General features: G+C 46.4%; 1 protein-coding gene and 1 long non-coding RNA gene across 6 annotated transcripts in view; one reads left to right on the forward strand and one right to left on the reverse strand.

Annotated features, from left to right (window-relative positions):
- The window catches only part of LOC311296012, a 288,024-nt gene extending 285,709 nt beyond the window's left edge, over positions 1-2,315 (reverse strand). Inside the window, exon 1 of the long non-coding RNA XR_014628455.1 lies at positions 2,166-2,315. This is a non-coding gene — a long non-coding RNA (uncharacterized lncRNA). The remainder of the gene's footprint in view (positions 1-2,165) is intronic.
- Positions 1-16,110, forward strand: part of LOC311295995 (SLAM family member 5-like) — a 33,624-nt gene that overhangs the window by 12,773 nt on the left and 4,741 nt on the right. The window contains exons 1-4 of one of the 5 annotated variants that reach the window (XM_084417616.1): positions 13,955-14,036; positions 14,243-14,394; positions 15,530-15,636; positions 15,855-16,048. Coding sequence is in view for 1 of the 5 variants with exons in the window: in XM_084417614.1 (XP_084273740.1) it covers positions 93-121 (29 nt within the window). In the remaining 4 variants the exon portion in view is untranslated. Of the gene's footprint in view, positions 1-92; positions 184-12,753; positions 12,898-13,908; positions 14,037-14,242; positions 14,395-14,437; positions 15,070-15,529; positions 15,637-15,854; positions 16,049-16,110 lie in introns of those variants that run through there. The other 4 variants (XM_084417615.1, XM_084417617.1, XM_084417618.1 and 1 more) reach the window with 4 other exon arrangements.

Here is a 16,110-nt window from a genome sequence, read left to right on the forward strand (position 1 = left end):
GAACATGCCTCTTTTTTGCTTATGTCCACAAATAATGTGTTCTTGTTTGTGATGTAGGCTACACGTGATTAAAACGTTTTATTGACTTTCAGGTCTGACGGACCAATTTTGGACCTTTTAAGAACCTTTGTCAAGATGTGTAGCCTAAACCTCAAGACTTGATTGCCTTTCACGATGTTACAGGTGTGTGATTATTTTATATGCCGGCTTATATACACTTAAATCATGCAGCAACACATTTAAACACCCAGATGACGACGCATTTAGACGTACAGGGACGCGCAGAAGAGACGTGGGATTCACGGTCAGAACTTTCATTTTGGAACTATTTATCAGCCATGACGGGACGTGTCGGACGGACGGCTTTTTAGTCATTAAGCGTCCAAATGTTTACTGGGCTGTTCTTGAAGGTATTTTTTTTTTTTTTTTTTTTTTCTAGTAGAGAAGTGCATAGGCCAGAGTCCTGCACGGGTCCAATTTTTTAAATCCGCACCCGCCCGTACCCGCAGTGCTTAAAACCGAATCCGACCCGTTTTCCGACAGCAGCACTAATTCAAATCCGCACCCGACCCGACCCGCTTAAAATAGAACCGACACCCGACCCGCACCCGAAATAAAATCAGTTTAGACCATAGGCGTAATTCTATGGGGGGACAGGGGGACACGTCCCCCCCAATATTCAAAGAAGGACAATTTGTCCCCCCCAATATTTGATCATAGCCTACTGTATGATTATACGGGCAATATCGATGTGATTGCAAATACGTCTTTCTTTCCAGCTCCGAAAATATAAAATCCCGGCCGGTCCATTTCCCAAATCCATTCGACTGGCCTTACACTATACATTAACAAAACCTATTTCTCCTGAAATCCATGTCATGTTTTCCCTATACCTTTAGTAGCTCGTGCACCGTCAGTGAGTTAGGAAAAACCAAACAGAAGAAGAGTTAGGAGCGCGAAATCTGACAGAGCAGGTGACGGCGGTGTCGTCTCACATGGTGAAATCTCATATGGCAGGTGACGGCGGTGTCCTCGCAGAGAAACCGAAGTACAGTTGTAAATTTATGTTTCCATTTATGGGTATTGCCAGAGTTTTTCCTGCATAGAGAATTATGAGGCGGCTGCCTCCGTCAAATTTCGTGCCGCCTCCGGCTCTCGACAAAACTCAGACAGACAGTCACATGGTCAGATACACTTTCCCCACCGTGATGGTTCTGTTGCGGTTATAAAAATATTTAAAATAATCTAATTTAATACAGTTATAATTTTTCAATGTAAATTTAATTATTTAATTTGATTGGTAACAGCCTAGTGTCTTATTATTTTAATTGGATATATTTATCAAATTTAAGAATTTAAAATGAAAGATGGAGCATACAGTTAATAAAATTAGGGGGGAAAATGCCCTTTATAAAGGTACAAAAAACTATTCTGAGTGTTTTCAAACAGTGATGTAATGAAAAATGGACAATTTTAAGTTTGAAGGGAGTAAAGCCTCTGTTTAGGCTATTAAGGAAATATAATTTTGCCAAAAGAAGAACTTTTATTTTAAATAAATGTTCATTTTAAATCAGCATGTCAGTGTGATATGTTACCATATTATCATGCTTAACACTAAGAATTTGAATAATTGTAATGTGATGATCAGATGCAGATATCTAAATCAGAGAATATCATAGGTTCGGGCGGTTTGCGGGTGGATTATTTATTTTTAACAGTGGATTCGGGTGACTCAAAGTGCACCAGATTAATGAATTTACCTTTAAAATGTACAAAATTTTCTTCCGGGGGAGCATGCCCCCGGACCCCCCTAGAGGTACCAAGTACACAGCTGTCCCCCCCAATGTGTGATTGACAATTTCGCCCTTGGTTTAGACTATCACATTATAGACACACTTACAAAAATGTTTATTGCCCGGTCATACAGAAGTTATTACACAACCATTAACACAAGGACAACTTCAGCCGAATCTGTCAAACGGCCGGTACATGAAGAACATAGCCAACGTTACCACAAAACTCGAGTAGCCTAACAACACTATTTTCTGCCACGCAATTTTGTCTAGCTTACATCTGACAATTTTGGGTTCAAACACGCCCTGCCTGCACACAACACATATTTAACAGTGTTAAATGTGAAAAATACTGTTCGATAGAACGCTTACTGCGTGTTTCCTCGGCGATGAATCCACATTTGCGGCTATCCAACACGAAAATGCATGCAGCAAATCCTTTCACAATATTGTTTTCTTCAGATATCTCCAAATTTCTCCCACACAATGGACTTGATTTTTGATAACGTATTGTCGACAACTTTACAATCTTCTAGTCCTAGCCAGAGCCATAGAGAGAAAGAGTTGCGACACTCTTTGATGTCGCCGCTATGGCTGTCAGGTGGTTCATGTAAGCCCCAATAGTTCTAAAACATACGCTGGCTGTCATGCTCTTCTATGGGACAGACAGCAGCGATTGCATTATTGAACGGTAAATATAAAATAAAACGTACTCGGTTACTAACGTAACCTCTGTTCTCTCTAGAGAGGGAACGAGTATTGCGTAAGCTAGCTTACGCTGCGGGAAAGTCTCCTTTCTCGAGATACTGAAGCCAAAAATTATCCTTAATTTTTTCAATCTTGTCAACGCAGTGCGGCAGCCTGCAGACCTAGGGCAGGCGAATCGCGTGCCCATTGGCTGCTCTGCGGCAACTGCAGCAGCCTATGGCTGAGCCTTGCGCGTGACGTCACGTCCAATGAGCGCGCTTAATGCGTCACAGCCCGTCATTAGGGGTGTGGCTTAGCGTATTTAAGCAAGGTACAGAGGCTGCTTCGCTGGTTTCTGTCGCATGAAGCGAAATGAGCTCGTGGCGAGAGCACGGCGGGTTACGCAATACTCGTTCCCTCTCTAGAGAGAACAGAGGTTACGTTAGTAACCGAGTACGTTCTCTTACGAGAGGTTCTCTCGTATTGCGTAAGCTAGCTTACGCTGCGGGAACACCCTTGTCAACACCGTGTGCGCGCCCAGCATCCTGAATGAATCCCATGGGGAGCCCAGGGAACGCGAAGCGGAGCTGGGCGGCCAAGATACCACAGTACACAAGCACATAATATGGGGCAGGGAGCGGCACAGCCGGTCCAACTGACACTTTCCACATAGTGCAGCTCAACCAGTAGAGCTAAATCAGCAACATAGCCCGCGCACAGACAGTGGGCTGGCTACGCGAGACATAGACTGATAACACTTTGGCCTGCAAAGCGGGAACTTCCAGGTTGTAAAACCTAACAAATGTGGAAGGGGAGGCGCAGCCTGCCGCTGCACAAATGTCATGAATGGGAATCCCACTGGACCACGCCCACGATGAGGCCATGCCTCTGGTGGAGTGCGCCCGAATGCCCAAAGGGCACTGCAGGTTTTTAGATGCGTAAGCAGCTGCGATAGCGTCAACTATCCATCTGGATAGGGTGTGTTTCGAGGCGGCGAGACCCTTGGTGCGCCCACCAAACGAAACAAAGAGCTGCTCTGAACACCTGAAGGCGGCGGAGCGTGAAATATAGCTTCTCAGCGCCCTGACTGGGCAGAGGAGATTACTATCTGCCTCGCAGCCAGCATTCGGCAGGGCTGAAAGGGAAATTACCTGCGCTCTGAAGGGAGTGCCCAAAATTTTGGGGACATACCCATGCCTCGGTCTGAGAATAACTTTAGAGTCATTGGGTCCGAACTCGAGGCACGCAGCGTTAGTGGATAACGCGTGAAGGTCTCCCACACGTTTTACTGAAGACAGTGCTATCAGAAAAACGGTTTTGAGCGTGAGGTATTTCATATCCACAGTTTCCAGGGGTTCAAAGGGATGTGCTTTCAGGGCGTCTAAGACCAGTGAAAGATCCCACATAGGAACCGAAGGGGGTCGCGGGGGGTTCATCCTTCTCGCTCCTCTAAGGAAGCGGATGACAAACTCGTTCCTTCCTAATGCGCGGCCCGGCTTCTGAGACAGAGAGCGCTGAGATGGCCGCGACATAGACTTTGAGCGTGGAGGGGGACCTGCCCGCGTCCAGTAGCTCTTGAAGGAAGCACAATACTTGCGAGACCCCACATGTCTGTGGATCGAGCCCTCTGGCAGTGCACCATTTGTTAAACACCGACCATTTAGACGTGTAGAGCCGCCTCGTGGAGGGAGCTCTAGATTGTATGATCGTGTTCATCACCCCTTCTGGTAAATCAGCATGTAATTGTTGAGGCTCCACGCATGCAGAGACCAGCGCTCTGGGTGGGGATGCCAAATCGAGCCGCGGGCTTGAGAGAGAAGGTCTCTCCGCACCGGGATCGGCCAAGGGGCTGAATCTGCCAATTGTATGAGTTCCGGGAACCAAGCTTGGTTCTCCCAGAACGGGGCTATGAGGAGCACTGTGTGGCGCGCTTTCCTGGCTCTCTCGATGACCTGAGGCAGCAGAGAGACCGGGGGAAAAGCATATAGCGGGCCGCTGGGCCACGTCTGGGCCAGCGCGTCCTCGCTCTTGAAAAGAATACTGGGCAGTGTGCGTTGTCTTTTGACGCAAAGAGGTCGACTTTCGCTCTGCCAAAGCGGCGCCACAGCGACTGGACTGTTTGGAGGTGTAGAGACCACTCCCCAGGGGAACGTCGTCCCTGGACAGTCTGTCGGGGCCCTCGTTCACTACTGATGTGTTGTCCGTGCGGACTAGAACATGGTGACCATGGAGGAATAGGAGGAAGTGCATGAGCGCTTTCTCGACCGCGAGCATCTCTAGACAGTGTATGTGTAGGAGATTCTCCTGGTCTGACCAGCGGCCATAGACCGGTCTGCCTTCGAAGAGCGCTCCCCAACCTAGGTTGGACGCGTCTGTTGAGACAACTTTCCGGTGTGAAATCACTCCCATAATCACTCCAGTGTGATACCATTCAGCTACTAGCCAGGGCTGCAGGGCTGAGACACAGCCCTGAGTCACTCTGATTAGCGAGCCGCCGGTCGCCCAGGCTCGATGGGATACGCGCGCTCTTAGCCAGCGTTGAAGCGGGCGCATGCGCAGTAAACCCAACTGAAGCACTGCTGCAGCTGAGGCCATATGCCCCAGGATGCGCTGAAATGCTTTCAGAGGAACCCGATTGCCTTCTTTGAAGGATGCGGCGAGGCGCCGGATGCGGCGCGCGTGCTGCTCCGACAATCTGGCCGTCATCGCCACCGAGTCCAGTTCTATTCCGAGAAAGGAAATTGACTGACGGGGCGAGAGCGAGCTCTTGGTCCAATTGACCGCTAGACCCAGACCTTCCAGATGGCTGAGAAGCGCTGTTCTGTGAGACACAAGTTCTGTCTCTGACTGCGCTAGAACAAGCCAGTCGTCCAGATAGTTCAGAATTCGCATTCCCTGACTTTTCAGGGGCGCGAGAGCCGTGTCCATGCATTTCGTAAATGTACGGTGTGCTAAAGACAGGCCGAACGGCAGGACTGTGTATTGATAAGCTCGACCGTCGAAGGCGAATCTCAAGAATGGCCTGTGACGGGGGGTTACCTGGATCTGGAAATACGCGTCTTTCAGATCGAGAGAGATAAACCAGTCTCCTGGGCGGATCTGCGCAAGGATCTGTCTGGTTGTAATCATCTTGAACGGCCGTCTCATGAGAGCCGAGTTCAGATGTCTCAGATCTAAAATAGGTCTTAATGCTCCGTCCTTCTTGGGAACGAGGAAGTAACGGCTGTAAAAGCCTGACTCGCTCAAGGAAGGATGAACCTGTTCTATGGCCCCTTTGCGCAGCAGCTTCGCTATTTCTGCTCGAAGCAGGTGCGCTGCTTCTAAACCCACTTTCGTCTCCGTCTGCGCTAGAAGCGCGGGGGGCGACGAGCGAGTTGAGGCGAATAGCCGTGTTTTGTAGTGTTCAACACCCATTCTGACGCGCCCTGAATAGCTTCCCATGCTTTTGCACGCATAGCTAGGGGTCGAATGGTCTCTGGGTTCAGATCGCCGCGCTGCGCGGGATGGAGAACCTGTATCGGAGAGGATGGGGCGGCGCGCGCGCCGCCGGTGCTCGAACACGGGGGCTGATAAACAGTATTGGCCGGCTGTACAGCGTTCAGTAGCTCGGTCCTGAAGGATGGAGCGCGTTTTGCTGTCAAACACCCCTGGCGCGAGAGCGGCGTGGGGGATATAGTGTCTGAAAGTGAGTGCGCGTGCTCGTGAGCGGGCGCAGGGTTTACACTTATAACACGGCCAGTGTTTTGGAAGCTTTAGAGGGTCTGTAACCCGGGGTAACCGTATGGCAGAGCGAGCAGCGAGTAGGTGTGAGCACAGAGTTGTGGGCACATTTACTACACTTAATACTCGAGCGGCGTGTTTCCGCTTTATGAGAGAGCGCTCTGAGCGCATTACCATGGGAACCATGTTGTGTGAAGCAGTGAACACATGGGAGTGGGCACATTTTCTATACTTAATATCCCCTCGGCCTGAGCCGTTGCAACTCGAGCAGCGGGTAGGTGTGAGCACAGAGTTGTGGGCACATTTACTACACTTAATACTCGAGCGGTGAGTGTCCGCCTATGAGAGAGCGCTCTGAGCGCGTAACCATGGGGACCGTGTTTGTGCGAAGCAGTGAGCACATGGGAGTGGGCACATTTCTACACTTATGACACCCTCGGCCGGAGCCGGAGTGTTTCGGGGCTTTAGAGGGTCTGTAACCCGAGGTAACTGAATGGCAGAGCGAGCAGCGGGTATGTGTGAGCACAGAGTTGTGGGCACATTTACTACACTTAATACTCGAGCGGCGCGTGTCCGCTTTAAGAGAGAGAGCGCTCTGAGCGCGTTACCATGGGGACCGTGTTTGTGTGAAGCAGTGAGCACATGAGAGTGGGCACATTTTCTACACTTATCTTCAGCTAGAGCTGGAATGTAGTGAGCTTTAGAGGAACTGCAACCCAGGGTAACTGAGTGGCAGAGCGAGCAACGGGTAGGTGTGAGCACAGAGTTGTGGGCACATTTCCTACACTTAGTACTCAAGCGGCGTGTGACCGCTTTAAGAGAGTGCGCTCTGTGGACGTTACCGGGGAGACCGTGTTTGTGTGTAGCAGTGAGCACGTGGGAGTGGGCACATTTTCTACACGTATAACACCATCGGTGTTATAGGAAACTGATAGAGCGAGAAGCTTTGATGGCTCATAAGTTTAGACGCTCATAAATACTCAAGCACCATCCTGCGAGATACGGGTTCGCTTTCTGTATGTGAGAAAGCTGGCCGCGAGCTCGGAGAAGCCAGCAGAAAAAATTATTTATCTGCCGTCAGAGCAGGATTCGAACACGGGACTCCCGCGTGGAAGTCCAATGCTCTGCCACTGAGCCACAGGAGCACACATAAACTTAGTTAGTGCGAGCATATGACCGAGCGATGTTTCGTTTCGGCGTTTGTTTGCAGACGCGCGCGTGTAATAAAACAGGCTCGTTACTGCAGTATAGTATTTCCAGCCGCCTGAACTTGGAGGGGACTGAGAATATACGAGGACGAAAACACTCTCACTTCCTCTTTTCGCCGGTGCTCGTGACGTCCGCTCTGATGTCCCTTGAGAACGGCGCAGTTGCGCGGCTCGAACAAGGGAGAGAGAGCGGGAAGATGTCATCATGTGCTATGACATCGTATGTTTGCAGGCGTGCGTGTATTAAAACAGGCTCGTTTACTGCAATATTGATATTTCTAGTCGCCTGAGCTTAGGAGGGGACTGAGAAATGTGTGAGAAACGGAGGTGGCCGGAGAGTGACGCGCGCGACCGAGACGCGGGGTAGCTTTCTTATAACGTAAAGGAAGCCAGCCCGTGACCGTCTACTCCTGACATCCCTTGTGAGCGGCGCGTTTGCGCGGCTCGAACAGAGGGGGAGAGCGCAGGGAGGGGCGTGCGTCGTCCGGGGGGTAGCTTTCTTGTAACGTAAAGGAAGCTATAGCCCGAGACCGTCCGTTTCTGACATCCCTTGTGAGCGGCGCCGTTTGCGCGGCTTGACAGAGGGGAGAAAGCAGCTGTCTAAGAAAACAGCGCTGTCTGCTTCATCCCCTGAGGCGACGGCAGTGCGGGCGGAGCCGGCCGCTGCGCGTCGGGAGGTGGGGGGGAGAAGGAAAAAGCGAGGCTCGCGGGAGGGGCTCCGGCGAGCGCTCAGCTGTCATGGAAGCCCAGGCAGAGAGCGCACACCACGTGGCGGTCTCCGTCGCTGAGCGCGGCTCTGCACGAGCCACAGGATGAGCGAGGCATTTGCAACAACGCCTCGCGCTCTTTTAGATGCAAGTGTGTCGCGGCGGACACACAAAACACACAACACAGAGCAAGAAAAGGATATATATGCCGGATGGCGCAGCAGGCAGGGAAGGCTGAAGGCGGCGAGCGGCCGGCGTCCTCAGGCTGAAATCCTCGGCGTGCTGGTCGCTTGATTCGACGGCGGCTTCCTCGGAGATCAGCGATGCGAAGAGCTTCGCTGAAGAGACAGAAATCAGCGAAGCAGCCTCTGTACCTTGCTTAAATACGCTAAGCCACACCCCTAATGACGGGCTGTGACGCATTAAGCGCGCCAAGCGCGCTCATTGGACGTGACGTCACGCGCAAGGCTCAGCCATAGGCTGCTGCAGTTGCCGCAGAGCAGCCAATGGGCACGCGATTCGCCTGCCCTAGGTCTGCAGGCTGCCGCACTGCGTTGACAAGATTTAAAAAATTAAGGATAATTTTTGGCTTCAGTATCTCGAGAAAGGAGACTTTCCCGCAGCGTAAGCTAGCTTACGCAATACGAGAGAACCTCTCGTAAGAGAACACACACCCAAGTACTTTTTCAGCTGTTATTGCATTATTGCATTTTGTTAATGTCAGTTTTGCATTTGGAGATAAGTTTTAGGCTATATTTTTGGAGGGAAAAGCTAGTGTTCATGTTCGCATGGGTAGTAGCACTGGCTTTAGCGGCTCTAACTTAACTTTTCCATATCATTCATCTGATGATGGACGTCTCATGATATTTATTTTAGCACAACTGGGCTGTATTAGGCTATTGATTCCCGTGATTTTGCTTGTAAATTTTGATTCAGCCATTAGCCTACCTTCGTGATCACGCAAAGAGGTCTGCCGTGGCGGTCCGTTCAGAGTTCGCTTAAATATTTTTTATTAAACAATGACAGACAACAAAAATGTGTGCTTGTGTGGGTGTGTGTGAACAAGAAAAACAGAAACCAGGGGCAGGTGATCCATGAAACAGACAGGACTGGTGATCCCATAACAATCCTAGAGGTCCAGCATTGTTCTCACAAGCCGCTTCACTCAAGACAATAAAACATAATGAAAAGTTAGTATATCCCAAAAAATTAAATAAAATAAAAGTTGCTATAAAGGTGGTAGTGATTCATTACCGAACTATACTGTCACAGCTGACGAAGTCGCACTAGCTAGCAGGCAGTGCTTGAAAATTGGTTGAAACAACCAACATAAAATATAAATAATTACGCTGTGCATATACAAATGAAGACCAGTATAAGCATCGCAAAGGGCCTCTGATACAACATAGACAGTTGACAAATCAAAAGAGGTCGATATTTCAGCAACTTAACTCTAGAACAACTCGACGCGCAGCAATGTAAGTGAATGGTGTCCAACGCCAAAATGACGGTGTTTAGAACTATTCCGCTCTTCAAATCCCGGAAGTAGGCGGTTAAAAGCATAGATATCATATAAAGGCAGCGTCGGCGCTGTGGTGGGGCATTCGAGGGCCGTGCCCCCCCTAGTGGTTATTGATGCCCCTCCTACCACAGGCCATGGCGTGGCCCAAAATTTTTTTTTTTTTTTTTTTTTTTATATATATATTAAATGTACAAATTGTAACTTACATGAAATAAAATTAAATGAATGGGGAAAAAGCATAATTTTGGTTGTTCACGACATGTTACTAGGCTTAGTCGTCATTGGTCAATGCTTATTGGTCGCTGAGTAAACTTGTTACATTTGATTTGCAGCGCGCAAAATCCATTTCAAGTTGTTGTTGTTTGAATCGAAAACAACAGTTTGTCCGTCTATATCATAGAAGTTAGCGGCTAACTAGCCTAATTCTCGACAAAAAATGGATTTACGAAAATGGTTAAGTACTCCTCAGCCTCTTCCATCAGCAGACTCTGACACTCCGGCCACCACCACCAGTACCACGGTCTCTGAGAGCCGAGCTGGCCCTTCTGTTAATGCGAGCTCCAGACAACCGCCAACAGACTTAACTAGCGCAGCCATAGAGCAGCAATCTACACGCCCTCCAAGTCAGCGAACAGCGGCTGATGATATCGGGACTGACAGGCCTGTCCAAATTGTGTTAAAACAGTATCCTGTAACTGTTTACAGTGGTAAGGGGCGATCATTCGTTGATAAATGGTTTCACAACAGAGAGTGGTTGGAGTACAGTGTCAAGGCAGACGCAGCATTTTGTTTTTGCTGTCGGATGTTCAGCTGTACCAGAAAATCTGGAACATTGGATGCCTTCGCGAGTGTGGGCTATCGTAACTGGAAACATGCTATGGCCAAAGACCGTGGATTTCATAAACATGAAACTTCGAAGGACCACATGTCTTGCTATGCAATGTGGAAGGAGAGGGAGATGCGTCGTAATACGGGGAATGAGGTATCAACCCTTGTAAATGCAGATCAACTAAGGAAAAACCGGTATTATGTGTCTTCATTAATAGATGTGGTTGGGTTCTTAGTTGAAAACCAGTTGCCACTCCGGGGGAAGATTGACGCTTTTGATGACATGTCGGAGGGGGGGTCTGGACTTTTCCTGTCCATGCTTTATTACACCATCCAAAAGGATCATGAATTGGCTAATGTGGTGAAGACAATCCCTCGCAATGCCACTTACACCTGTCATGATATGCAAAATGAACTTATAAGAACACTCAGTAATGTGGTGACAGAGGCTATAGTGGAGGAAGTTGGTGACTCTTATTACACTCTGAAAGTTGATGGGACGCGTGACCCCACAGGATGTGAAAATATATCAATTGTGCTTCGATTTGTGAATGAGACTTACAAAGTGACAGAGCGTCTACTGTGCATCGCTACGGCTCAGAAAGGTGACGCACAGACATTAACTGACACCGTTCTGACTGAGCTTAACAAAGTTGGCCTGGATAGCTCAAAAATTCTGAGTCAGGTATATGACGGAGCTGCGCTTATGTCGGGGAAACGTGGTGGTGTTCAGAAAATTCTACAGGACAGACTTGGACGTGAGATACCTTACGTGCACTGCCTAAACCATCAGTTGCATTTGGTCGTGGTTCATACCATGTCTTCAGAGTCCGCACTTTTGGAGTTTTTTGAAGTGTGCGATTCCCTATACAAGTTCTGTAGAAAGCCAACGGTTGCTATGCATTATAAAGGTGCGCATCTTAAGCGTCTTCTGGAGCAGAGATGGACAGGGCATCTTGCCACAGTCTCAGTCATTCTTAAGTCATTTAATGACATAAAATCGATTCTGACCGATGCTGACACTGTGCTGAACTATGGTGCAGAGACGAGAATGGAAGCTACAGGCCTGCTGCGCGAGATATCTGAGCCCAGTTTCATGTTCCTTGCCAACTTAACCCACAGAGTCCTTTCTCTATTGGACCCACCGAACAAGAAGTAGGCGGTTAAAAGCATAGATATCATATAAAGGCAGCGTCGGCGCTGTGGTGGGGCATTCGAGGGCCGTGCCCCCCCTAGTGGTTATTGATGCCCCTCCTACCACAGGCCATGGCGTGGCCCAACATTTTTTTTTATTTTTTTTTTTTTATATATATATTAAATGTACAAATTGTAACTTACATGAAATAAAATTAAATGAATGGGGAAAAAGCATAATTTTGGTTGTTCACGACATGTTACTAGGCTTAGTCGTCATTGGTCAATGCTTATTGGTCGCTGAGTAAACTTGTTACATTTGATTTGCAGCGCGCAAAATCCATTTCAAGTTGTTGTTGTTTGAATCGAAAACAACAGTTTGTCCGTCTATATCATAGAAGTTAGCGGCTAACTAGCCTAATTCTCGACAAAAAATGGATTTACGAAAATGGTTAAGTACTCCTCAGCCTCTTCCATCAGCAGACTCTGACACTCCGGCCACCACCACCGAACAAGCTTCTTCAGAGAGAGGACACTGACTTGTTGACTGGTTTAAGTGTTGTGGCGAGTGCAACAGCATGTGTTAAAAAACTCCGTTGTGATGAAGAGTTTAAGCAGATGCTGGATACTGCCACGCCCACCAGCGAGTCACTGAGACCCGGGCCCAAACGGAGACGCATAGAGAGCACACGGATGGATGGTTTCATCGTTACAGGGCCCACAGGAGGACACAGAGGTGAGGATGACTTGGAAACTGAACTTCGCAGAGTGTACTACAGCACTATTGATTTGGTGGTTGGGGAACTCGAGCGTAGATTCAGCGAGCGCAACTCACAGCTGGCAAGTGCACTTGCAGCACTAAATCCAGAGGCCGATAACTTCCTTGATGTGAAAGCTGTGAAGCATATTCTCGACCTGTCACAATCGATTATGATTGACGCCGAGTTTGAAGTTGCTAAAGAATTTTTAATGTCACAAAAGCAAGCAATGCAGGGAGACTGGACCATACAGCACATCATCTCAACGTACCACAACCATCTGATTGCAATGCCCAGTGTGCTGACTGCTTTCAAACATGCGTTAACATTTGGTGCATCCACAGCAATGTGCGAGAATTCATTCTCCACTCTGAAAAATGTTTTTTCGGAACACAGACGCACAATGCTACACGAGAGAAAAGCCAGGTTGGTGCAGCTTGCATTTGAGAAAGACTTGACACGCAAATGCACAAGCGTATGGAAGGACACAGTACTTAGACGGTTCAGCAGCAACACTCGTCGCCTGCAACTTTTCTGAGAGTAAGTCGTTTGTTCATTTCACTTATTGAAGCCAGCCCTGGCTTTCATGATAAGGCCTACTAAGCAGGTGAATTGTTGATGAATGTTTGCTGGGTATACGTTATCTGCATTTGTGTTTTATACTTGGCTGCCTGTAAGATATATAAGTAAAGCGAGGCGGTTGTATTACATGGTTAACTACAAAATAAATCAATCATTTGACACAAAATATTGATTTAAAAAGGTTTATTTATTTAAAAACTATTGTATTGCTTCCGCTAAAGAAAATAGTCCGTTCCGTCTCTACGGTTAGAATCCTGCGTCCATAGCAACGCACTGCTTTTCATGGCAACGTGTGTTATACTTAGCAGCGGCTGTTATCAAGAAAGAACAGACCGCATTATACATTAGGATTAAACCAAGCCATGTAATAATTAATAATAATAATAATAATAAACGTGTTTAGTTTTATATAGGATTTCTGCTGTGTTGTACTATGATGTCGCCACTGCGTCAAAATATTTGTCAAACGTCAGTGCCCCCCCGCCGATGACCCAATGCCCCTCCAGTAGATCTGCCCTGGCGCCGACTCTGTATAAAGGCTAGATGTCTCGTCCGCGCTGCTGGCCAATGGAGCTCGACATCCGCACACGGCGGCCATCTTAAGACAGGGTGCTCGCTCACTCATAACATAGTGCATGTACTTTTAAATAACCATAACTTGCTCAATTTTCTACCGATTTTCAAACGGTTTGGTTTGTTATAAACGTCAGAGATGTAGCTATTATACTGCATACATATGAATAATTATGTTCAAAATGTTTAAGCATTCAGAATTATAGCCACGTTAATAACGTTTGTAAGAAACCAAACCGTTTGTAAATCCGTCCAGATTTCAGCGAGATAAGAGGATTTGTGTGCGTGCTGCTCACTCACCTTAATTCACAGAGCCCTGTCCTAAGATGGCCGCCGGTGATGCCGGTGTGGTGAATTATACGGTAACTCTGAAGTATTCGGTAACCCTGAGGACCCAATTAGTATGCCAGTAGTATGCCTGATGTAAATCTGTTCTCGCGATAACTTGTAGCTAACGTGAGCTGTTTTAGTGTTATTATGTGGTAGCTTTATGTAGAATGCTAAATCCCGCTGCTATATGCAAGGTAAGATTAAATTAAATTGTATATTGTATATGTAAATTGTGTATATTCTATAGCTAATATTTAAAATCTCAAGTTGCGTCAATAGCAGGAGAAAGACCGCGAAATTTAAAAATACTACTGTTAATGTGTCACGAAATGTAGTTTTAAGAGTTTTTCAGTCGATAATGTAGTTGTTTCAATCTCAAATATGTTGTTTGTTTATACAGATAGCGCTTATTTAAAAATTTGATCTGACGTTTTCGGAGATGTGAGATCGAAGGGATCACCGGGTGCTCAGCGCTCATGTATCCCGCTTGGAACAACCATACCTCGGCTGATGAGATGCTGAAGTCTGCCGCTGGTCTTGTGTATAGATCGTGTACGATCTTTGATATCATTAATCTATAATTTGTTCCCTGGCAAATCGTTTTGGCTGAGGGCAAAGTTTTAGTTTCATAATTTTATATAACGTTAAATTATTTAGGCTATTTATCTTTAACGTTGTAGCCTGCTGACTTATGTTTGACTGAATCGTTTTACTTCATTTATTTCTTGACTTGTATAGCTTCTTATACCTTTTAGGCTGCTTTTATAATGGCTATTTTTGATCAATAAAACTGAAATTATAGGCTGCAACTAATGCAACCACACATACACACAAGTTCACACATAACTATGAAAACAATCTACAACATAGCGACACTTTATAGTTAACTTAATGAATTACTAACGTAATGATAGCAGTAGCACCAAAACATACTTTGCAAGATTAAGCGCTGTTTTATATGGATTAACCCTTTCATGCATAGTGGTCACTACAGTGGACAGCTATTAAAAAAACATTTGCTTAAATTTGCACGGGTTTTGATGGCATAGTTGCACATCAGCCTCTTTATTGGACCCGGGTGCATCATCCTATACATTGCAACCAAGTGGCAAGCCGTTGTGTTTCGATTTTTTTCCCCTCCAAACCAAGATGGTCAATGGTCAGTCAGAAATGCCAAGTTGCTCCGGAATATTCAACCATTCCTTCTTTCCTAGGAGACTCTTGTAGGTAAAAAAAATTTTGCAGCATCAAACAATATCTAATGAGTCATATCACAGTTAAAATTTCCAAGTTTTGATTTTAGATTGGGAGAAAAATCTGATCAATTATCTGTCCACTGTAGTGGACCTCATGCATCAATATTTCAGCTACAATTCATACTTATACTGTGAATAGTGTTTTTGAAAATACTTAATCTGCAGTGACATTCATGTAAATAAATGTATTTGTATTATTAGAATGTAACGTGCTTACATAATGTATGTGATTTTATTGCATTTATTTACTCATAACATCAAAAAGTGATCTGATTATGTAATGCATGTTACTTGTAATGTATTACTTTGCTTGTAAATGAGTTATAATTGAGAAGAGTTGTAAATGAGAGAAAACTTCTTAATGAGTTTGTCTTAAAAGCCCTTAAAGTGATGAAAAAAAAAGTTCTGATGCTACCATTGCTCTGTTACAGCGGCAGGGAGACAAGTTAAAGATAAAGAGTCAACTTCTGTACTACCGAGTCACCAAAAGTTCCTGTGGTAGAGACAAGACACAACTCGTCTTACCCGAGAAGTACTGGTGAGAATTGCCAGGCGTTCTGCTAAGAAGTTCATTGTGCAGGGGAAGTAGAAAAAATATAATTGCCTTTTAATGTGTTATGTATTATGTAATTTACAGTATCCGCTACGTTTGCTTATGATAAAACAACTAATTTTACGTAATATTTTCTTCAATAAATAACGTGATTTACTGTGTGTTGCGTTCCCTCACATTACCTTTTTATGTCTCTAATACAGGTGGACATCTTTATTACAAGACTGCAGACGGATCAAACCGTCTAGTTGTCATGGATGAGCAACAGAAGGAACGAGTCCTTCGGGACTGCCATGACAGCCCAGCTACAGGTGGGCATCAGGGGATAACAAGGACATTTAATAAGATTGCAAGCGCATACTACTGGCAAGGCATCTTTCCGGACGTCAAGAAGTGGGTAAGATAATTGTAGACTCAAATTCTTGACCCACGAGATGGTTTCATACAGCCCCTCAAGTG

This window comes from Rutilus rutilus, assembly GCF_951802725.1.
Source record: "Rutilus rutilus genome assembly, chromosome: 8".
NCBI lineage: Eukaryota > Metazoa > Chordata > Actinopteri > Cypriniformes > Leuciscidae > Rutilus > Rutilus rutilus.